Source organism: Scophthalmus maximus, chromosome 22 (genome assembly GCF_022379125.1).
Source record: "Scophthalmus maximus strain ysfricsl-2021 chromosome 22, ASM2237912v1, whole genome shotgun sequence".
Classification (NCBI taxonomy): Eukaryota; Metazoa; Chordata; class Actinopteri; order Pleuronectiformes; family Scophthalmidae; genus Scophthalmus; species Scophthalmus maximus.
In genome coordinates this window covers 12,784,957-12,810,403 of record NC_061536.1, presented here as the reverse complement: position 1 = coordinate 12,810,403, position 25,447 = coordinate 12,784,957, and the positions used below count along the sequence as shown (strand labels likewise).

Here is a 25,447-nt window from a genome sequence, read left to right as displayed (position 1 = left end):
CGACCAGTGACAACAACAACAACAACAACAAAGTGAGAGAAAAATCTTTCTCCAAAACCGCTTACTGCCCCTTTAATTGGAGCAGACAACTGCATCGATAATGATAAAAGATGTAGAGCTGAGTTTTGTCAATGTGAAACTGAAAGACACACACACACACACACTAAAATCCAACAGGTCAACTCGGCGTGTGCGACTACAAGGCAAATCCAAAGTCCACGTCAATAAGTGAAGGTGATTCAGGGGGAGTCTGGCCCACATCTAAATAAAGATCTTATCTGTCTGGAACTTCTGCTTGTTTTCATTGTTTCATTCGAAAGCTTTGAATCTTGATCTATTTATCCTGTATCACTGGACGAGATGTGATCTGATACTGTGATTTATGACATAAAGATCAATTTCAAGGGTTCAAGTGTGAAACCACCACGTTTACACATGTCGTGTAAAATGTAACCACATCGTGTACATACACTACAGTGTGTAACGCTACACACGCACACACACACACACATACCCCAACAGGCTTGGTCTACCACCGTGTCTCTGTTTCCTGTGATCAGTGGACCACAGTGTCGCACAACGTGGCCACACGCACACGCACACACACACACACACACACACTGCAGATGTGTCGAACGGCAGTTGCTCGTCTAGAATCTAGAGACGAGATCACACAACGAGTCAACGTGAAGTTTGGCGCTCGAGTAAAATCAGGTCTCAAAATCAGTCATCACTCATCATGAGAGACAAACGGCCATTTTAACTCTTCTAATCAAATACAGTATATAAAGTTATACTTTAATCAAATGGAAACATAAAAAATGTTAATATGGGTTGCTGCAAAGAGTATTTAGCGACATGAAACACGCTTTACATTATTACACAATTTTGTTTCATCCTGATGGTTCGTGATACTTAAAATTTAAAAAAGGAAATTTTCTTTTTGATTACGTCTCGGGGCTTCTCATATTTCCTTGTTACGTTTCTCTCTCCAATATTTCCCGTCCCCATCTCCTTCATTTCTGCTCTTATCTTCCTAAATTATGTTCCCTCAACACTTTTAAAACAACAACAATCTCTGCCTCCCGTCTCTCTTAGTCAGCGCTGCATCCTCTCACTACAGCGATCAACCTCATTGATCGTGCCACACGTGCCATCAGACACGTGTCCTGGACCAAACGCCTCATCTAACTACAGTCCGATGACTCATCTCGGATTTGACTCAACACTTTCCAGTGAGAGCTGAACTAAAACCAGCTCTACAGTTTATCAACAGCTTCTGAGCAGAAGATTAAAGGAGACTTATTGTGCTTTTTCAGTTTTTCCCGTTATTTTTTCTTTAAGTGTGTGTTTAAAAGGTTTGCAAAGTTTAACAGCCTAAAGTCAGCGGTAAGGGGAGTTCCTATGCCCGACGGAAAGAACGGCTCCTGAACGCCTCGCCGGTAGTCCAGACAACACTTCAGTAAGACGGTGACATCACTATTTTACGGAAGTGTATATAAGGCTTGTCTGACACGCCCCCAACACAACCAGGTAAAGCCAGAGCGAGAAAACTTCCTGCATTCACTGGAAGCGGTTGACCAATCACAACAGAGTGGAGCCAGCTGGCCAATCAGAGCAGACTGGTCCTCATCAGGAGGGAGGAGCCTTAAAGAGACAGGAGCTAAAACCAAGTGTTTCACATTGAGGCTGTGAAAGAGGAGCTGCAGGAATCTGATGAGTTTACTGAACATGTTTCCTTTCTAGATATTAAATACAGTACACAGGGTTTAAATTTGCACTGATGCTATCTAACTAAAGCCAACTGGAATCCGTTTAATTCTGCAAAAAAACGTGGTGTTTACCATTATGAATAATGCGACACGTGGCTGGACTGAGCAGCTTACTGGCTGCACAGCAGCTCGTTGTTTGGTGTAGAGCATGATGTCATTAATACACAACACACACACACACACACTGCAGTCTCCAGGTTGAATTACATGGAGGATGTGACAACATGATTAATAAAGGCCCAGGAAACATAACAGCCTCTCTCCACAAAGAGCCAAATATGGAAGATTCCGCCGCACTGACTCATGGAGCAGACGCAGACGAGATAAAGCAATCAAGTGCTGAACACACACACACACACACACACACACAAATAAAAATGTTAAATCGTGAAAACAATGTCTCACTGTAACAGGAGAAACCTACTGTACGTGCTCTTTACAAGCCGCTTTACATTCCACTGAATTAGATGCTGCAGCGAGGTGGCGAAGCTTTGGCATCATGCTAACATAGCAGCACAAGTAGTGAAGTGAAGAAGAATCTATTAGATATACGTGACGTGGCAGAAGGGGTGGAGTCTAAACAGGAAGCACATGGAGCTAATGTCAAATCCCCCCCCAGCTGCAGAGGGACAGAAACCAATTCATTTACCTTGTTCAAAAGCACAGATCGCACGGCGACGACGACGACGCTGGCGTCGGTAAAACCAAAGTCCGGCTGCCGTCAAGAAGTGAAAGGTCACCACCAGGATGGGCGTCATAACGCCGGGGTCTGTCAGGAAGTCCATCTCCTCTCACTGACTGATCCACAAATAACAAGGAATGTTTCTCTGCTTCGAGAAAAACCCCCTCAAAAATGTTTAAAAAGAAGTTGCGGCAGCTCCAGCGACTGCAGGTAAACTCTTAAAAAGCAGTGGCGTCCATGAAGGAGAGATCTCCCAGTAGCTTTGAGGATCCGTCTCCTTTCACTTCTCCAGTTTTCAGACGAGGCTAAAACATTTCTTCAGCATCTCTCTTTTCTTTCAACGCACAACCACTGCAGCTGAAAAACTCCTGAGTCCTTCTCTCCATTCACACATCCCCCTCCTCCCTCTTTCCCCTCTCCGACTCTCTCTCTCTTTCTTTTCTTTCTCACTCTCTCTCAACCTCGCTCGCTCTCTGACACCCTAACAGTGAATTCCATTCCCCTGAAACAAGCGACCAGACTGAAGCCGTTGCTCAGTGCACGGTTGGAGAACCGGTAAATTAATGAAATGAGGATAAACAGACGGAAACGCGAGAGTGTGTGTGTGTGTGTGTGTGTGTGTGTGTGTGTGTGCGTGTGTGTGTGTGGTTTCTGAACCACATGGGAGATACCCACATGTTCATCTTCCTGTGTCTGTCAGACGTGTTTCTGCTTTGGCACGTTAGGTTTAATTTAAATATATGTCCAACCAACATGTCCAAGCAATATGTATTTGAATGCATACATGTTGCATTTGCATATATATGTCCTCTCAGTTTGGATGGTGTGTGTGTGTGAGAGAGTGTATGTGTGTGTGTGTGTGTGTGTGTGTGTGTGTTTCTAAGGGGAAGAGTGTGTGCTTGAATGTGTGTGCGTGTTTATCTCGGTTGCTATGAGTGAGCAATGCATCCGGGCTGTGACATTTATTCACGGCTATCTTTGAACGATGTTCGCTAAATGTGACGACGTGTCCAAGAGCTTCAGACAGAGAGGTGTGTGTGTGTGTGTGTGTGTGTGTGTGTGTGTGTGTGTGTGTGTGTGTGTGTAAGAGACATAATAGCATGATTCAGCATGATTCAGGCTGCAGACTAGAAGGCAGGGGGTTGTAAGAGTTAATGCTCAACTTGCAGAGGACTGTGTGTGTGTGTGTGTGTGTTCGTGTGCAAGTTCTCACCTCAGCTCTGAGAAGTAAGCCATTTTAGTCCTAGCAACCCCCAGACGAAAACAATACGGAAAAACAAATCAATCTGACGACAGTTTGTCGCTGTCAGGGGCCAAAAAGAAAAACCTGGTGATGTCCCCATTACAACAAAACTACATTACCCAGAGTCCTTTCTGGCATAAAAATGACCTTTGTTCCTGATCAAGAGGCTTGAGCCTTTTCTAAATTAAATAAAGTTGAAAACTCCCAAAACAAGATACTTTTTTTTAAACAAAGTGTAGTCATTAAAAAAGAGGAGAGAGAAAAAAGAGACAAAGTCAGAGAGCATGTCGCACTGATAGAAAAAAAATATGTATTTTAATAAAAAAATGTAAAAAATCTGAACAGTGATTTACACAGAAAAGAGGAAACAAAGAGAAACAGAGTGAAAAGTGAGAAGAGACTAAAGAGGAACTTTAACAACCACACGTCTGCGAAACAGAGTGTGTTGCGGCCACTGCGGGGCAGAAGAGACCAACAAGAGTGTGTGTGTGTGTGTGTGTGTGTGTGTGTGTGTCACACCGCCAGCAGAGTCACACAGAGCACATTGAAACCAATGTCTGACAGCAGTGTTCTCCTTGTTGTAATGTCTGAATATTGTCTGATAATATTATTTATTCTTTATTCATTATGTTAGTCAGTTTCAACTGTATTTTATCACCTTTCCAAAACCAGCAGCTCTTCTTCCAACTCTCATGTTTTCAATTTGTTCATTTCAGTTTTAATCTGCATTTTTCTCTGTTTCATTCACATGTGAAAGGATGTTTCCTCCTCTCACATGTGACACTGACTGGATTAAAGGCGGCTGCCGTGTGTGTATGTGCCTCTGTGCAAGAGTGTATGTCCGCTTTCAGGGTCAAGAGGTCAGGGGTCCAATCTCATGCACACCCCCCCCCCAACCCATCCCATGGAAAATGCTGCGTCTGAAAAGTTCAGCCACACACACACACACTCACTAACACACACACACACACACACACAGACATGCAACCGGGGTGTAACAAAGCCTGGGGCTGACGTCAGACTACAGACACACACACACACACACACACACACACACACACACACACACACACACACACACACACACACACACACACACACACACACACACACACACACACACACACACACACACACACACACACACACACACACACACACACACACACACACACACACACACACACACACAGCCTTTTGTGACTGACGTGCACAGTCTCACCACTGTCTCCGCTTTATCAATATCATCCATCTGGTTTTCTTTAACCCCAAAAAAACCCATCAAAGTCCAGACAATCACATCACATGGATCTGTGCTGTGTTGCTCTTCTCTTCTATACGATGCTGCTTCCTCTCGTCTCCTCCCCCCAGCACAGCTCAGTTCTCCCAGTCAGCATCCTTCCTTTACACCGACAGCCAAGGTCACACTGACACACAAACATTCATCCTGTCGACTAGAGGCATGAACCGGGAGGGAAAAATGAATGCTGATAAAGAGGCAGAAATGAATTGTTCGTTACTGCGACAAACTCATTTCTCTCCTCACACACCGAGCGACGAGCGATCAAGAGCCATAAACTGTATCTGCATATGGAAATACACTGCGGGTCAAACACACCATCCTCACACATTCTGCATGACTGGGCACAGTATGTCGTCATAAAAGCAGAATGATGCTGGGATCATTTCACTGTAGTTTTTCAACTTCTTAGACTGTCATTATTTTTGTTTTACAGAGAAAGGGGTGACACAAATGAATATTTTTAACAAAGTTAGGTTGCAAAAAAAGGTATTATGGTATCAGCACGTGTCAAAGACACTGTTAAGCATGAAGCATCCCAGCTGTGTGAGGACGATGCCAAGTGCAGGTGGAAACAGGAAAGGAAATGAGTCGAGGAAGAACCGCGGGATGAGGAAAGAGGACATGTCCATGGAGAGAAATAAATTACAGCCGTCCTGCCGTCCCCTCCACTCTCGTCCCGTCAGTTACCTCCGACTGCTACGTCTGAACTCGGTGAACCTCCACTTTTAAAATCAGTCTCACCTGTGAAAGCATCTTCCAATCGTCAGTCCTCAACTCAATATCTTTTACACTGTAGCTGTGATATTTCTGTGTTAAGAATGACAAATATTATCAGACATAATTAGCTAGAGTCCTTTCCTGAATCACCAAGTGAGATTCAAAGTTGTCGTGCTGCTGTAATCTCAGTACGTTTGTGAGTAAAACGTCTATTCTGAGACCAAACAGCTGCGAGCGGTGTGACCGTGACACGTCAGCACTGCCTGCCAGCTTCCTACTGTTACAGTACACTGTTCCCCTGGCAGCCGCATGACCTCTGACCTCGCCGCCCGGTGACATGTAGCAGCAGAAACACTTCCCGTCTGGGAAGCTGAGCCGGCCCACCAGAGTCCTGACCTGCCATTGTGGGGCTGAGCCGTTCAGACATGAAGTACCAGGAGGGTTTCAGACATGCGAGGAAAGTGGAACAAGGTGGTTGAGAGGAAGAAAACACTTGGACGTGTGATAAAGCATTTCCACGGTGCACACCCAGTGGAGTGAGGCACCTGGACGTCGAGATCCTGAAACTGTGAGGGGGACGGGGAAGTCGTTTCCGTTTGCAGTGCAATAATAAATAGGTTGTATATATAATCTGTCTGAGCCACTTTGAAATGCATCCAAACTTTTCTAAAGTCAATCTCATGGACGCTGCAGTAACAAACTCAGCAGTTAGGGGGCAATCTGAGTCCAGACACCGAGCAGCAGGGTCCAGTTGCCCTCCAGTGTTACAGCACAGACTCTCTTTTCTCTTAGTCAACTGGAAACTCCAAAACAAAGTTCAGTCTTACTCTTGGATCCAGGTCCAGTAAACAGTTGCTCATCTCGTCTCTGGACTTGATGTGTTTTCATTAGTGTGTCACCACCTGCGACCGCGAACCGTAGAACCTTTCATCTACATCAGGAGCGAGTCCTCCATGTTTTTTCTACAGTAGCCCAGAAGGGACAAACCAAACACAAACCTTTTGCATTTTTACACATTCTGAAGGCCGCTCTAGCCTCTCCTACAAGATCTATAGATCCCACAAAATCCTACAACACAACACAAACTGTTGTGTAGAGCACACACACACACACACACACACACACACACACACACACACACACACACACACACACACACACACACACACACACACACACACACACACACACACACACACACACACACACACACACACACACACACACACACACACACACACACACACAAATTTATGGTAATGTATATTGATGGGATGCATTTTGTTATTACTTCCGCAGCATGTATGTTCAGAGAGGAACATGTTTTTCGGCCGGGCGGCGGAGTGTCCACTGTTTCCTGCTGTGGTCTCTGTCAGTGTGGGACGAACACGTCACTGTGCTGTTGCCGCTGACAGTTAAGTAAGTTGTGTTTTGACAGGAGAACTAAGCGGATCGCTGTACCCGGTCCAAAGAGCAGACGGGACCAGAGCCAGGAGACCTCCGACAGACAGACAGACAGACAGACAGACAGACAGACAGTGATACCCCGAGAAGCCATTAAGAGATTAGAGGACAGGAGAGGGGGATGAAACAGGAGAGGACAACTGTCAGGGCTGGATTAACAGGAGTTGACTCAGGGATGACACAAAAACACACAAAGCACAAAATACGGGGGGGGCGATGACAAATGGGAGGTTGGAGACAGACTTGAGGTCATCTCTGAGAACTGGTAGCTCGGTGAGATAACTTTTATCTCCTGAGAGCTTCCTTCCTCTTTACAGCAGCTTTAATCTGTGTTCATTAAACACAGATTGACTGTGAAAAACACGTTTACATCACTTCTCTCTCTGTAAACGGCGATGTTATAACATTTACCCAGAAAGAAACCTGGCTGTTTTTACGGACCGCTGCATGTTTCAGGAAATGACCGGGGGGGGGGGGGGGGGGGGGGGGGGGGGGGGGGGGGGGGGGTGTTTCTAAGCAAAAGGGATGAAACCAAAAGAAGGAAATGAGGAAATAAACATATTCAAGAGAGTATATTTGAATTTTGGGAGACAGACTGGGTCGGACAGAGTTACAGAAAAAAAAATCTGAAACACACACACACACACACACACACACACACACACACACACACACACACACACACACACACACACACACACACACACACACACACACACACACACACACACACACACACACACACAAAGCTCATGTGTTCAGGAAACAAAGCCCAATTACCCCTGTCCTCTCTCTCACCCTGCATAGTAAAAAAGAATAGAAAAAAAAGAACAAAGACTTCAGCAGTTGAAATCTTTGCTCTTTTCCCACTGGGCCACCAAGACACACACCACAGTTATTGGACTATTTTTGCATGTGACATTCGATATCAAGAAGATATCGGCTTATAATAGAAGCAAATATATATATTTCATTGCAGCATAAACACACTGAGCCTGACATGACCTCTGTGACCTTCTCCTGCCGCCGCCCGATTCTCACCATCAGGCTCAGGAGCCGCGTGAAAACAGCGATGATGACCTCGGGGGATTTAACTGTCCGGTCAGAGCCCTCCTCGGGGTAAAGGTCAAGGGTCGCGTTTGTGTCCCTGTTGACTTCAGTGTCACTTCACATGGTTTATTGACACACTTCTCAAGTCATCACCCTGAAATCACGGCTTTAATCTGGTCATCTGGAAGGCCCGAGGAACAAAAAAAGGTTCCCCTGCTACACCAAAGAAATGTGACGCAAGGAGGAAAGAGTTGTCACCCGGGGATGGCACAGAGAAGAATCACATGGATAGATGGTGGGAAAGGAGGGAGGAGGAGGGGGGACGCACTTTGGAAGAGGGGCAACGGGAGAAAAAAAAGAGACAGATTTATGACCCCGTGAGAAAAAGGAGAAGCTTCATCCAAACTCTTTTGGTTTTAGGGCCTTGGATAATGACGGAGAAGTCAAAGGAAGACGCAGAAACAAAAAGAGAAAATAGAGGGATTGATGAGCGGGAAGAAGAAAAATCGCACTTCGGCTGAGATGAATTGGCGAACAAGCCACTGAAAAACAGTGATTGATAAAAGCGAGACAAGAGGGTCAAAGCACATGGGTGAGATAAGGACGGAGAGAAGCTCAGAGTCCGAGAGGAAACAAAACATGAGATCACATATGTGACGCAAACAGACGAGAGTGGAAAGTGAAAGACGGAGAAATGATAAACGTGAGCAGGGAGTGGCGAGGAAAACAAAATACAGAGAGAGAGAAAAGAAACAAGTGAACATTGTGGTGCTGATGCTGTAGATATTTATATATTTCAGTCTGCGACCAAAGACTGTATATGACAATTATGTTAGTGGATGGGACAATTAAATTAACTTTTTCCAAACATGGTCTTTGTCATTTTAGGTATTTTTTTTATCACGCTGACGTTGGTTGAAATGTACATTTTCCCGATAAATTTTGGTTTTAATCAGTTGTTTGACGCAATAGAAACGGGGCGAAACGTGGTGATTGACAGCTGAGGCCGACACGCGATTGGTCGAGAGCGTGTAGAGGCATGACCTCCATACCGCGGCTCCACTACTGCACAGACTCTGGCAACAAATGACCCCAAAAGCGCATGATGGCAGCACCTGTATCCAGAATATTTTTGAGGAAGTGGAGACGCGTCGTCCATTTTTATATAAAGTGATGGACTCACCGGAACCTGGTTGAAAAAATTGTATACAACTCTTATGTTGACTTGTTAGCGCCTCGCTCCGCTACACATGTACGGAGTAAGAAAAGGAATAAGAGATGCTTAACAGGGTGAGGAGGAGGTGTGTTTGCGAGGGGCCGAGGAGAAAGAGCAGGATATCGTAAGGGTTTGTGAGAAAGACGGAGATGAAGAAGAAGAAGAAGAAGAAGCAGAAGAAGAAGAAGAAAAACACTTAGACGATGAGGTCAGTGGATGTGAAAAGACGGAGGCCGGGGGCGAAAGACAAAAAAAAAAGTGAGGGAATGAAAAGGGGGCAGCGGCGAAGAATGTGAAGAGTGTGTACACAAATACAGGGCGACCTAACACATAACCACGGTAACCAGGCTCTTAATTTTAACCCCAGCTGTTCTCGTTGCCATGGACACCTCTCAATTAGGAGGAGGAGGAGGAGGACCCCCCCCTCCATCCCGTCCTCTGGCCTTTCATTGGGGCACTTGACCCGAGCCTCTGAAGAAGCAGTGATTATGTCGGCGGGACCCTCGCTGCCACGACGTCAACGTTTACATTCAGTCTGGTGGAGGTCTCGGCGTTACAGAGGCCTCTTTTTATTTCGCTCTTTTTTTTTGGTTTGTGTTTTAGAGACCCGACCTCTCAAGATGACACATGATCGCTCCATTCAGGGGAACTTCCTCACCTTTGACCCTGACACGACTAATATGTGTTTGTTTCATGTGAAGCTGGAAACTTCACATGAAATAATATGAGCAACCAATGAAAACATTTGCTGCTTCTGTTAAATAAGGTGCAACATTGAACACATGGGAAAACACTGACAGTAATTTCAATAGGGTACAGTATTGCCAAAGTCCTGCAACTAGAATAAAAAATAAGCACGCATACCTCTTGCCATGTTATAATGGAATAAAAAATGCTTATGTTTATTCAGTTTCGCTGCAAATTTTTCTTAAATTTTTTCGATATTCTTCAATTTTTTTAAGTTTTAATAAATCTAATTTAAATTCCCAACGCCTCCACGTGAAAATCTGCTCAGCAGTTTTTGAGTAACCCCTGCTAAGTGGAAAAATAAGCTTGATTAATATTCAAAAGAATAGTTATAGAGCTAATATACATCTCCTGCTCCTCGACAACAAACCCCATGTAAAATAATGCAATCATCATCATTTTTTTTAAATAATCCAAAAGGCAGAACCAATACAAAGCCTCTTGTCAACGTCTCTGTTCCTCTGATAAATCCTGAATCTAAGCAGGTCTGTCTTGACTCTGTCTGGAGTCTTAATGGTTTTGTGGTAAAACTGTCCTGAGAACAGCTCGTTAAATGTATCAGGTAGCCTGGATGAACAATAAATAAATACATAAAAACGCTCATGGAGAAGTGTCGACTTTCGTTTTATAGCTCTGAGCCTTGTGTGTGTGTGTGTGTGTGTGTGTGTGTGTGTGTGTGTGTGTGTTTTGCTATCGTGATCGTGTGAGTTGTACAAAGGCAGGTGTGAGTTCGCGTGAGGAATTCAGTCGGTGAGTTAGGTAACTTACGTGTGTGACAGACAGACACTGGAGTAGTGTGTGTGTGTGTGTGTGTGTGTGTGTGTGTGTGTGTGTGTGTGTGTGTGTGTGTGTGTGTGTGTGTGTCTCAAAGGCAGTGGAGAAGCCAAAGACCACCTCGACGAAAACAAGAATGGCGTGGAGGAGCGATCGCACATCAGAGACTCGTTCGATCTCACTAATGGCCTTTTTTATCCGCCTCTCTGCCAAGATCTTTTCATTATGTTCACACGGTTGTGCTCACACGCACACACACACACGCACACACACACACACACACACACACACACACACACACACACACACACACACACACACACACACACACACACACACACACACACACACACACACACACACACACACACACACACACACACACACACACACACACACACACACACACACACACGAGGGGCACAACAACAACGTGGAAAGTGATCAATGGCAGCGGTAATTGCTCCACAGTGCGCTGGTTGGTTAAGACAGTCAGGTATGTCAAGACTTCTTGGTCTTGTTACAAGCGGGGACAGTAATCCGCTTTTAACGAGCTCATAGGGAGACGAGTTCAGCAGCGGTGGAGGAATATTTTTTAAAGGGAAAGTGGGACTTGGTTTATGATCGTGTGACAAAACAACGGCGGCTGGAGAGAAAGGGAGTGGGGTTGGGAAACACAATTTTTCTATGCCATTTTATGGACCAAACAACTCATCGATTAATCTTGAAAGTAATGGACAGATTCATAAATTACAAAAATAATCGTTAGTTGCAGCCGTAGATAAAACACGGGCAGCTGAAAGGTGGAAGCATCAGTGCAGGTGTCGGAGAGTGAAATAAACACTGGCGGTGCAGAGAAGAAAACAAACAGGAAGAGAAAGTACAGATGTACGGTTATTTGCCTATAGCCCCAGGCACACACACACACACACACACACACACACACACACACACACACACACACACACACACACACACACACACACACACACACACACACACACACACACACACACACACACACACACACACACACACACACACACACACACACACACCACGATGAAGAGAAATCCCTCTGTCCCACTTCCAGTCTTGAACGCGCCCTTCGGCTTCGCAGCATGAGACTTCAGAAGCTCTAAAAATAAACCAGAGTAAAACTGTGTCTGTGTTGGAAATAAACCTGAGGCCCAGAAAAGAGAAGGCGGCAGAGCAGACGTGTTTTGAGATTCCTCCAGGCGTCGTGAGGAATCGTCGCTGCTACACACACACACTCGCACACACACATCTTCTCTCCATCCTTTCTAGCTTCCCTCAAGTCGGACAGGGAGTAAATTTATGATAACACTACGTTTCCCACGATGCCTCCAGGAAGCTGGAGCCAAAGGGGGGGGGGGATGTACAGGGACGAACAGGAAGTAAACAGGAAGTAAGGAGAAGCTCCTTCCCACTACGACAGCAGCAGGAGAGGAACAGCTGAGACTAACACAATGTTATTACGTGGTAACAGAGATTCTGTTTGTGGCTGACAGGATCAATATTTAAAATATGTGAATTCATTTATGCATATTTCATACGCTCAACGGTTCCGAAGGGGACTTCACGACATTGTGTCACGTAAATCTTTCGCTCAAGTTCAAATCTTTCAACTCCGGCAGGTGAAGCGAATGGCACGAAGCGTTTTTCTCCGTGTTCGGTCTGAATGCACCTCAACACGGACAAAGACACACTCCAATCTGACAAATGTGAACGTTGCATAAACGGTTCGGCTGTAATTGCACTTAAACACCCGCGTGGGAGCCTGGACAGAACAGACGAGCAGTCAATGGTGTGCGAGAGTGTTCAGGTTCAGATCGGTGGAGAAAGAGCTGCAGTGACAAAGTGAGGACAAAGGGCCCGTCGCTGCAGAGAGCCAAGTGAAGTCGGCTAGAGCCAAACTCCTTTATTCATTCATTCATTCAGGGAAACGAGAGCGGGAATAAAAAAAAAAGAGTACGTCAACAAAACAACTGCACACAGACGAAGTGGGCGACGTCGCTGACCCCGGCAATGAAGGAGAGGAAGCTTTTCATACCCGGTTCCACAGGACGACCTTAAAAAACCATTCGCTCGGTGGAACCGGGGCTTCTGCGTCCACTGATGTCAGAGCTGAATGGTGACAGCTGTGGCGTGGAGGAGGACAACAACAACCTGAAACCCAAGAGGAGCCGCGGTGAACGGAGGCCGTGACATTTTCAGTAGAATTGACCTTTGAGTTCTCTGCTCAGGGGGGATTTCAAGACCGGACCGAGAGGCGCTGACGAAGGCGAAGGCGACACACTCTTCGCCCTCATCCACACCAGTCAAGACGATTAATTGGACGACAAGGCCGAGGAAGAGGAGCGAGGAGCGGAAAAGAGGAGTCGTCGATCCAGTTCAGGGATTTAAATCCACTCTTTCACTCTCCACTTTCTTTCTGAGGAGATAGATTCCACTCCCGCGTCTCTATATATAATCTCATACGACTGGTTACAGCAGGAAACTGCAGCCCTGGTTCTGTTCAGGTATCTCTGTCCAACTCTGAAACTTATTCATTAACATAATATATCTTTAATCTATAAAAAAAATAAAAAAAATAAAAAGCTTCATATTCAAAAGACAGATGTGTGAAAGTTTTTTATTTTTTTTAAACTAACTATTCAGCAAGAATATTTCTTATATATAAAACTCTTTCACATGAATACTGTTAAATATAGTATCTGCCGTGAAAAGGAACAGAGTTTTGAACTCGTGCGGACTCATAATATTCATCATTTCTTCAAATATGAGGATGTTGAAGCCTCTGAAACTGGTATAAATTTGCCCTTTTTGAGTTTTAGTTTTGCATTTGCCGGACAGACGAGGATTCAGTGGTATGGATTAAACACTCTTTTGAACCAAAATGCCGCTTCATCCTCCAGACGGCACAATCTCCTCAAACTTACCTCACCTCAACATCGTCTTTATCTCCCTCCAGTCTTCTCCTCCCCTCTGCTCCTCCTACTCCTTTTCTCTTTTTTAACCTCAGCCATTTCACCGCCACTCGCCTACACACACACACACACACACACACACACACACACACACACACACACACACACACACACACACACACACACACACACACACACACACACACACACACACACACACACACACACACACACACACACACTAATTACATGCAGAGAGCGTGTAATTACAGCCGTGTCAGAGCAGGGAGAAGGTTTGTGGTTAGAGAGTCATAGCTACGATGAGACGGGGGTGATGATGTGGTGAGAGGGTGTGAACAAAACGCTTCCTTGTACCCACATAGGGAGACTCGCTATCAACATCACAATAAAACATGCTAATGCTGGGACAAATGTAACCTGTGGAGGGCGCTACTGCCCCGCCAGCAGCCCTGAGGGGCTCCGGGGGGGCAGTTCACAGCTCACTGGTGTCACATGAAGATACCAGCAGGAGGTCTGGACGCCTCAGCTCGGCCGGTGGTGTCGATGAGGCCGCACCCAGCAGGCTGCGCGCTGATAAACACAAGAGGAGGCTTATCATGCGCAACACATCTGGGCGACTGACGGCTACTGGAAACATGTTGGAGTGTGTGTTGACACACACACGGCAGGGTGCCCCAGATGCTGGAGACCTCGTCAGTCAACTGGTAAAGATAGAGATGTTGATACGTCTTCAACACTTCGGGACGCCGATAAGAAGATTTCCCCTCGAAATGTTCAAATAGGGTTGGGTTTTATGCGCGTCAATTCTCCCACCAACTAAAAACTTGACAGTTTGGGGGAAAGATGCTTTAAGTGGGTGAGAAGTGTCTTGAATTTATGTTTATGTCACATGTGATTTTCATGGATTGGATCAACACTAGTCGAGGCTCTAATAGGACACAAGGTTATGATTAGGGTTAAAAATAATTTTTTAATTTAGTTTTACTCACACACTGAAACACAAACACCACATTCCAATATTTATCGTCCTAATGAAATAATGCATCATAAATCTTTAAAGAAATCCATGAACAGATGATCCAATTTGCACTTTTGCACTTAGGTCACATTTACTTGAATCAATTTTAATAGAATAGCATAGCAACCCAGCGATATGCTTCTGTATAATGAATATGACTGCACGACTGAACACATTATTGCTTCTTCTTCACGTTAAATTGTGCAGTAATTACAGCAGGACGGGTCACTTCTCTGAATCTTTCTGAGGACGTGACATAAAGATGATGACCGGCTCGTGTCGTCTTTTACTAACGATTTCATTGATCTCGTCTAGTTGTCACGTCGTAGTCATACGACGAAGGGGAGGCCGCCACTTTTACTTCCCTGATTCTAAAATCACTTCATCCATCTCCACTTACGAAAAAGGCGGCAGGTTCGATTTGTCTTCCTACCACACTAACTCCTCCTCGGCCTAAATCGGCCACCAGCTCCCGCATTAACGTGGAAAACCAACAAACGGCCTCCAGACATTTATGTAACCTGAGCAACAGGCTGTGAAGTCCAGACGGACAAGTCGCCCAGCGGTTTTTTTCTTCCAGCTCCAGTCAGAACTAATGATCTGCTTTAACGGGCTCTCGGGGTTAAGGTGTGATGAAAGGGGCGAGCCGGTCTCTATTCGCTTCTCAGGTTTTAATCTCCAAGTGATTGGTTACAAACATGTAATAAATAAATCTCAGCAGAGATTTCAGTGTGTTTAGTGTTTTAGTTACTGTAACACAGTGACACGTTTGTTAGCTCAAATGTGCAACACATTTACCCCCCCCCAAAAAATGCTGATTCGTGTATTTCTGAGTTATTTTGGGATATTTTGGAACATTTCCTCGTCCAGGGTTTTTTTTCACCTCCACGGTCTGGTTAATGCATTAATAGTCATTGAAGCATTGAAGTCCAGATAATGTTTTTCCCTGCGTAACTTACTTTAGGATAAAATATGGGGTACGTGCAGCCAATAGAGCGGCTGCACAAACCACTGAGGTCGTTCAGCTGGGGACAGCCATCATGTGTGTGTGCGTGTGTGTGTGTGTGTTTTATGTCTATGCGGAGTGATGTGGTTTGGATTCAGATGCAGACGATGTAACAGAGATGAAACTCACAGACGATAAAATAAACTCTGACAGCTGATTTAGGGGGATGTTAGGAAATAAGGTGGAACACGCAGTCAGTGTGAAGACTTTTGCTGTTATAATTAAAGCCCAACGTCAAACATGGGCGTCAAAGGATGATTATAGTCACAACTGATAACTTTTCTAATTAGTTTTTATGTTAATCGACTATTGTCGACATGTCCTGGTCGTCTGGCATTTTTTGCCAAAAATATTTACTAAATCATTTGTTCACATATCGATATTAGATGCTGATTGATTTTTTCTTTAGATCGAGTAATTGATTACTTGAGATTATCAAGTGTGTGTAAGAGGATAAGAGAAGATAAAACGTGTGTGTGGGTGTGTGTGTCGTTGTGTAACAGCGCCAGTGCTTCATTGGGATTTTCACTTGGCGAGGTTAGTCTGGTGGATTAAAATGTCGGCGGGAACGAGGAGACAAGTCGGAGTGACACACACACACACACAGACACACACACACACACACACACACACACACACACACACACACACACACACACACACACACACACACACACACACACACACACACACACACACACACACACACACACACACACACACACACACACACACACACACACACACACACACACACACACACACACACACAGGTTTCATCTACCTGCTGTTCTCCTCTGGATCAGCTCAAAACACACATGCTCGTCCACCAGCTGCCCCACGCGGTCTTACAGGTGGATCCTTCATCCAAACAAGATGATCACTTTACACACTCCGTACTGACCCTTCCCGCCTTCTTAGAAACACAGACATGTGCGCGGCCTACTCCCTCTTCTTAAAGTAATTTTTGCGGCATGACACACGCACGCACACGCACACACACACTCAGATATAATAAAATCGAATTAAAAAACATGTTTTCAACCTATGAAGATAATTCCACATCAAAGTAAACAAGATATTTATATTCCACTAACAGTTATCCCCTCAATCCAACTTAATCTAATTCACAAACCACTTTAAACTCGTGACTGCATCGTGGAGAAAAGGCCACAGTCACAACAGCAGAGATCACAATGGAGTCAATGTTGTGTTTTCAGAACAAAGTCAAAAACCACTCATATGACTGGATTATTATTATTATAAAGTCAGCCGCACATGGCGGCTCACGGTGTTCAGTGATATTCGCTGCCTGGGAGCGGCTGGTGTGAGCTCCTGGAACAAAGGCCTCCTGTGTGAGGACTGAGAGAAAGGTCCACTACCACCTCCACCCCACGGAGGAGCGAAACTCCCGGTTGGAGTCCTACACTTGAACCATGGTCTTGAATGAAAATATTGTCTGGACTAAGTCGGGTGGAACAGACCCTGCTTGGAATTTACCAAAATAGCAACAGAAGTGGAGGGAGTTATGGACACTGGGCACCAACGCTAACAAAAGTTAGGGCCTTAACTTTCCAGTACAGACTCCTACAAAGTGTCAGCCCACCGCGGCGTCACCCCATTGATTTGTGAGCTGCCATTTTTTAGCCTAGCGTTTAGCATTCTGACCAGCGCCATCTTGGTTTTTTTGGAACCAGAAGTGACAATATTCGGACCACTGAGCGTCCACCTACAACCTGCAACAATGCCCGGATTGGACGGTACCAGCTGTCAATCACGCAGTATCCACGCTTTATCGTCTATTTACTCTAAATGAGATGACAATTTACTAAATGAACATCACGCTGTATTGCAGAAGACTTGAAACTATAGATTGAACCATGAACTCATTTTCTCCAAGACTTCTATACAAGCAACCTGTGGAGTCGCCCTCCGCTGGTGAGTCCAGAGAATACAGGTTTTCCAGACCCGGTGACTTGAAAATGTCTTCAAAATGTTACATGTCAAAGTGACGTCAATCTATGGAGGAGGGAAGTAAGTCAAGGCTGGGTGTTGTTGTCATGGTGACTATATAAGAGGGACACTGAGTCGCATAGGAAACACGAAAATAATGAGTAAACATGTGCCTCCTTAATGGCTTAGTCACAGTGACACACACACACACACACACACCTTCTCCATTCATTAAGTCAAAGAATAGAACAGAGACACTCTTGACAACAGAGTCAGCCAGTAGCTAGAAACAGAATGAAAAGATTGTGTTTGGGGAACAATTCCAATCGTTTGATCGTTGTTAATTGTTATCACATATTGGACAATGGTGAATGGAGAAGCTTTAACCTGTAAATTTATGGCAATTTTTTAAATCTGACATAATAATTGTTGTTTAAATAATCAATTGTCATTAAATATAAGAGAATTGTTGGGTTAGTTGCTGATTAATCTCCTGATGATCGATTAATCAGGAATGAAACAAAGGAATGTGTATTTCACGGTCGAGTACTTTGATCCTGGCTCGGTGAACGTGAACACACAACCCTGCTGCTGGCACCGGGGTCACTGACACATATGTGCTCTGACACAGAGGTGCGCTCGGGGGGGGGGGGGGGGGCCTCGAGGGCAGCCTGGAGACACGTGACCCCGGGGACCAGGTAGAGAACCAGAGGTAAGAATAGACTCCGTCAGCCACTCCGCCTTAAACAAATCATGACCGCACTCTCCTCAGACCCATTCACACGCCCTCTTCTGTCCCCGTCACGCAGCTACTCGTCGGCCCATCGGTCTCCCGTGGCAGGTGACGGCAGATAAACACGGTCTGACACAACGAGCGGCCCGGAGAAGTGCACTTGTCTTTTCATTTCTGAGGGAACAACACGATCCAGGGCCCCTCACCGAGGTCGAGTGTATGGAGGAGAGAGGGGATACAGCCCCACGGGTGGAGACAAAGAGACTCTCGACAAACAGCAGAACAATATCAGAGTCATGGGTACCTTTACAAATTTCTCCTGGGGTGTTTTTCTCCTTACATCATGTCTACTATGCTAGAATCTTTTCAAAACCCACTGACAAAATAACAATAACTACTCGTCGGCCAACAGCGATCGAAGCCAAAGGTGCTTTTTTAGCTTCCTCCACATCTATTGCATAACACTTTAATTCACAAAAAGTGTAAAGACGCTTCGCACTGAAGCTCGTACCATACCCGCTGCTGGGTAATTAATTACGTTTCCCCCCCAGTGGTAAAAGACTTTAACCTCAGCTGTAATTTGAGGGGTTAAAAGGAGATTGCAGATGATTGTAACGTAGCCTGACATCTACTGCTGTAAGGCCTCAGACGGAGAAGCTGTTGGGGGGCTGGGGGGGGGGGGGGGGGGGGGGGGGGGGGTCCGCGTAGTGTCCGTGGTGGTTAGAAAACAGGTTGAATGGTTCAGACATTTTGGATTTGGATGTCCAGAAGAACACAAATGGCTGTGACGAGCCCGCGAGTATGATCGGTGTTTGAAAATATACACGAGCTCTGACACTGAAACGCTGAACAACGGCAGCGTACAGATCTTTGCCTTAGTCACTGACACTAGTCATTGACCTGGGGATAAAGAAAAAAGAAAGGCAGAAGTGGAAGAACATCACACACAGAATAACTGTGTATCTATAGACCAAACTGTGGAGACAGAAGATGAAAATACTGCGCTCACAGAAATGTGAACGCTGCAAAGACTTCACCCCCCCCCCCCCAAAAAAATCCTGAACTTGGAGGAAATGCACAAACACAAAATGTGTCAGATGAGAAGTGAGATAAACTCTATAACTAAACTAAGATGAACTGTGCCTAAGAATATAAGTATATTACTCACTATATATATATATATAGGCAACTAATATTTTTGACTCCCTTAGAATTTCTGAATATGAATCATATTGTATCACCGCCATTATGACAACATCCACGCTATTTCAGCTCAGTTAATTTTTTTCTCTCTTTTCTTGTGAATGCTTCCACATCCTCAGACGTTCGTCTCGCTGAGCAGACGGTCTGTGACTAAAACCCAGAGTGTATCGAGGCAGAAAGACAACGTCGACACTCACAAGTTTGCATGACTTCCTGCTCTGTTTTTCTAATGGACACGCCGCACTAGAATTTTCAACTTTTTCAATTTTCAATAACTGTATGTTGCTTTTACAGCCACGTATATAAAACGCTGGGGTATACAAGCATAACCTGGCGCTTGTGCCGTTACGTAGACATGCAGAAACATATCTGGAGTATTAAGAAGAGACATATTTGCGAGGAGAACTCGACTCCAGTCGGGAGCGGCCCGGTTTACGCCACGCTCGGCCGACTGCGGTGATGACAGCTGCTGGGGCCACGCGCCTCCGCTCGTCACCTGACACTTCAGCAAACCACCCCGCCGTTGACTTTTCTCTTCTGCGAGAGGGAACACGTCTGATCTTTGGACAAATAAGATCCAGTGTCACTGATATATAAAAAAAAAAAGCAACTTGACCGTATAAACAATTAGCAGCACCCGCCATTAGTCCCGGAAGCTAATTAAGAGCTTAGCGAGATGTTGATGAGAACCCCCCGGGGGTGTGGTTAATGCTCTCTGGGCGACAGCAGACGTGGGCGTCGCTAGGCAGGCAGGCGACCGCCCGTCCTTCTACTGACCCACATCTTATCTGTGTGCAATACAGACGCTCGGTAGGTAAACACAGGTATACACGCAACACACACACACCTATACTGCACATGACGCACAAAAGAAGAGCAGAAGACGAGCAGAGGTATCAGTCAGTATAAAAACTCTATTTGATTTTCAACCCATGACAACCAGCCAATCCCTGAAATGCAACCGCTGAACGGTCTCTCCTTCCAACAGATTAAACTGAAAGACTGCTTTTAGTAACAGCACATAAAAAAAAAAAAATTTGCATAAGGTTTCCTTGAATCCGTTTCCGCCTTAAAGCCAAAAATGCAAAATATATTTCTTCCTGTACTCGAGCTTAGAACGACGCGCTGTAACGTCTAAGTTGCATAAGAATGTGTGAAGAGCAGGTATGTGACCTCTGACCCGCTGTCGGGTTACGCCGCTGATTCACAGCGTCGGTGAGCAATTCCCACGTGCGACGTGTCACAACACTGGCATCACGCCTCGTCCCAAACAGCGATAACAGAGGATAAGTCACGGGTCCCATTAAGAGCATTATCACAGCATGAACGGCTCCATAAAGCAAAATGAGTCCACTGATAGTGACTTTTACACGACAGGTGAGAAAGGCTGAAAAGGGGGGAACCAACCTCTTTTCTCCTCCAGATCCTGGAGGAACTGCCTGTAAGCAGCCATGGAGCTCATCCCTCCCTCCCGGAGGAAAAGAGGGACAGAGAGAGAGGGGGGGGGGGGGGGGGGGGGGGGGGGCAGAGAAATGGAAATAAGACAGAACTGATTACAAGACGTCAAGGGGAAGTGTCGAGAAGTCTGAGCAACATGGAGGGAGAAGGTGACAGATAAATAAAGGTGAGGTGGGGAGAAAAGGTGAGGTGGAAACTAGAGAGGAAAGGGAGGAAAGACAGGAGGAGGAGGAGGAGGAGGAGGAGGAGGAGGCTGCAATCAATCTGTGGCGGCCCCCGCAGGTTCCGAGCTGTCAAAGAAGAGCCATCCTTAATCGAGCAGATAATCCCTCATCTCTTACTCGGGTCTTTTCTTCTTCTCCTTACGGTCTCGTCGTCCGCTCGCCGGCTCTCTATGTGTGTGTGTGTGTGTGTGTGTGTGCGTGTGGTTACGGCAGCTCTGAGTGTGTGTTCGCTCTAAGCCGGATAGAGGAACTGGACTTTGACCACAAGGCGGGTGATGTCACTTCCAGAGCCAGAAAACATGTGTTTCGTTTGCGTCTACAGCGAGTGTATATATATGTGTGTGTGTGTGTGTGTGTGTGTCTGTGTGTGGGTGAGAAGGAAACTAAGAAAGAAAAAAAAGGAGGCGTGTCTTTTATTACTTAGTTGCTCAGCTGCTTTTTTTTTCTCCCCTTCAAAGCAGCGTGGCATGTTGGCAGTGGAGTTTGTGCATGAATGTTTGACTGTCACACATTTGTCATTCAACCAGTGTGTGTGTGTGTGTGTGTGTGACTTTCAGCTGCCTGGATCAACATACTGCAGCAGATTACAGAGCAGCAGTCGAGACGAGGGCCCCTCCCTGACACCCCCACTTTTCTTCTCATATTCTTATTTCTGACTCTCCATCAGATTCCCACACGTGTTCGTCTCCTGTCTGCGATTTACTGCTGCAAGTGAACTCACCAAGAGTCTGACACTGCGAAATTAACGTACCAATATATACAATAAATGTAGAAACAACACTTCTTTGATATTGTTTTTCTTGTCATTTTCTTGAATTTATTGTTCAGCCTAATCTTTTGGCACCGCCTGGTCCCCATATGGAGGCCTGAAACTGTAATAATGAGCAATTAACAATCAATAAGATTATTATATTTTACAGTTTGGTGAGTCTTCAGTCTGTGAAATATGTTATCAGCTCTGTCCTCTCTCTTTAATTCTACCTCACGTAAAGGTCAACACCCCATGGTAGATAATTGACTGGTACACACACACACACACACACACACACACACACACAAGTAAAGAGGGCCTAGATGAGGTGTTGATCCGAAGCAACTACTGGAACAGCTTTGCTCCAAATACTCCTAATGGCTTCCTTCACTTAGGGGTTAACTCATGGGAAATCTAAGTGTAAACAGTGGGAGAAACGAAGTGGCGTTGAACGTCTCCAGCCATAAAAGTGAGATAAGTGTATTTATATAAGCAGACGGTATAAAGAGTTCACTCCAGGCTACAGGAACCTAAAGACTTACAGTCCCACACAAAAAGCTGGTACAAAAAACTGGTACAAACAATTAACCAATTACACGAGCAACATTAAATGAGTGGATCAGGTTGTTTAATAAAGCAGCTGTCAATCATCATTATACTTCTTTTGCTGGTCAGAAGATGAAAGATGCTGGGTTTTTTTGTGTCACTTTCAAATAAACTGTTGAAAATAATCTCTTTGTGTTTTGGTCCGGTCGGACTAAGGAGTCGAAATGATGAATCAAGACCATGACAAAGAACTACAAACACACCAACAGTATTAGCTTTACATGTGAGCATTAAATCGGCACTATGACTTAAAAAGTAAAAAAACAAAAAAAGACATATGGCCGAGCAGCAGTTTGGGAGATTAGGAGAACCAACAGCGTTTCCGTTGAACGACAGATTAATCACTGATCGATCGGAGGGCAGAAACATCAAGTGTGTGTGTGTGTGTGTGTGTGTGTGTGTTTTCCAGGGGGAATTTCAGACGTCTTTAGATAATGACCTGACCCCCAGAGTTCAAAGGGCGATAGCTTCCAATTTGTTTCCTCACACACCCATGACACCGCAGAGAGAAAAAAATAAAGAGGGATTTGAGCCTACACACACACACACACACACACACACACACACACACACACACACACACACACACACACACACTATGGTGAAAAAAAAGCCAGCATTCAACACTGCCCTGTCGTGCAGATATATGATTCTATAAACCTGAAATACAAAAAGCCAAAAGGTGGTCAGCAGTATGAAAACATCTTACACGCACACACACACACTCACACACACACACACACTGATCCACGATCCTGAGCAGTTAAAGAACTTGGACAGTTCAAAGGCAACGCGCTCTTTTCAACGACTCTTTCAAGTTTGAGAACTCCTGACAGAAAAAAACGCTGAAAACTGTTCAGCGATCCTGAACGCTCCCCTGGGAGTCGTCGCTTTCACACGACCCCGTCAACAGCAGCCCCCGCTGCATCAAAGGCAAACCGTGGACACACACACACACACACAGACACACACAGACACACGCACACACACTGTTCCTCTGGCGTCGTCACACACCGGACCAGAGGAGGAGGCGCTGGTGGTGGTGTGACTGGTTGCCATGGCGACAGTGCCAGCCGCTAGTTGCTGCTGTGTATTTCCACCTTTGACACTTGTTTCGTGAGGATTCAAAAAAAAAAGAAAAGGGGTCCGCGGTCTGGCAGCCCACTGTAAACTGGTGTTGAAGGTTAACTTTTAAACTACAAAACCAAAACAAAGTGCAAGTACCCGGGGAAATATTTGGCTCAGAGCAACAGCAAATAGCAGGAAGTGTGTGAGGAACACTCAAGAATAGATGGAACAGGAGCTAAATTGCTACTGGACGTGTGAATCAAACAGTGTCGTCTCAGGCAGCGTTTCTTTATCATGAGCTACATAAAGCGAACGACCCAGAAATGGGAAACAGCAGCCGCTGGGAAACGTGTATTTTCCAAAAAGGCATTAAAGATGAAGGTTTGACTCCATGAGGTCAAACATGCAGTAGTTTCAGCAGAGAAAGGGCTGATGGGAGAAATTTGTGTATTTACCTTTGTTGGAGGAAGTTGTCAGGAAGAGCAGCAGCAACATGGAAGAGAGGGAGACAAAAAAGAAAAAGACTTCTGGTTAGACTTGAGAGGAGAAGTGATTTGTTCGAACAATGTGGGCTCTGATGAAAAGACACAAGAATAGACATTAACTAACTTCACATGTTCGTGTATGTGAAGCATTTCCGCCCTGACACAAAAACATCATGGGGCACATGATGGAACAGCTCATGTCATGAACACACACAGACAACAGCTGGTTTGTCGCCAGCAAAGAAATGGAATCAAAGCAAACAACTGAGATTTCGGTTTATTGTTTAGTGTTCGGCCGCTTTCTGCTCCGGGAGCATTTCAAGCAGTGACAGACAGGAGCTCGACTACCAGGCACTGCTACAGCACCTGAATTGAAATGACATGTTTGATGAGGTAATTGTTTTTCCGTTTGTCTGCTTTGCTCCGTTCGATTGTGTGAGTGAACGTCTCGCTGTGCGCTCAGCGACGCCGTGTCCCACCCCGCGCCTGAGGGCCGCAGAAATGTTCCTGCCGTTGTGAACTCGTCTGACGCGCACACAACTCCTGCTGCGTTACTTCATATGTGAACGGCAAACTCCAGGAAATGTCCGCGACCCAATTTCAGTTGAAGCGGCTAGATTTCCTGCATTTCTTGTTAAATTTTCGGACCTTTGGCATCACTTCGTCATGTATACCCACACAATCCACCGACGTTATAACAGACAAAAGCAGCTGAATTAATTAATTCCCTGTTCATTAAAAAAAGACACGCGCTTTACGTCCTCTCCTGCTTTCATCCTCAAAGATTAAAAGCTTTCACAACACCTGTTGTTCGTGAGAGAAAACCCGCGCGGACGCTCCTGAGTCAGTTCTGTCCCCGGTGTAGTGATGCTGACAGCACATGGATTCACCACACGCATCGCCACCGCGTGTTGACGGTGTTGTTCGGTGTCTGGCATGTGTGCGAGTCGACAGTCTGAGCTTTGTCTTTCGTCTGAATCAGGAGAAATGGCAGGCGATCGT

The 25,447-nt window shown here is 45.4% G+C and overlaps 1 protein-coding gene across 16 annotated transcripts in view; it reads right to left on the bottom strand.

The window, feature by feature from the left end:
• Positions 1-25,447, bottom strand: part of macf1a (microtubule actin crosslinking factor 1a) — a 187,360-nt gene that overhangs the window by 117,011 nt on the left and 44,902 nt on the right. Inside the window, exon 1 of one of the 16 annotated variants that reach the window (XM_047330039.1) lies at positions 21,261-21,321. The exons of 14 other annotated variants lie outside the window; for them this stretch is intronic. In XM_047330039.1, coding sequence (XP_047185995.1) covers positions 21,261-21,315 — 55 coding nt within the window. In that variant the 5' untranslated portion in view covers positions 21,316-21,321. Of the gene's footprint in view, positions 1-2,421; positions 2,867-21,260; positions 21,322-25,447 lie in introns of those variants that run through there. One more of the 16 variants, XM_047330034.1, reaches the window with a different exon arrangement.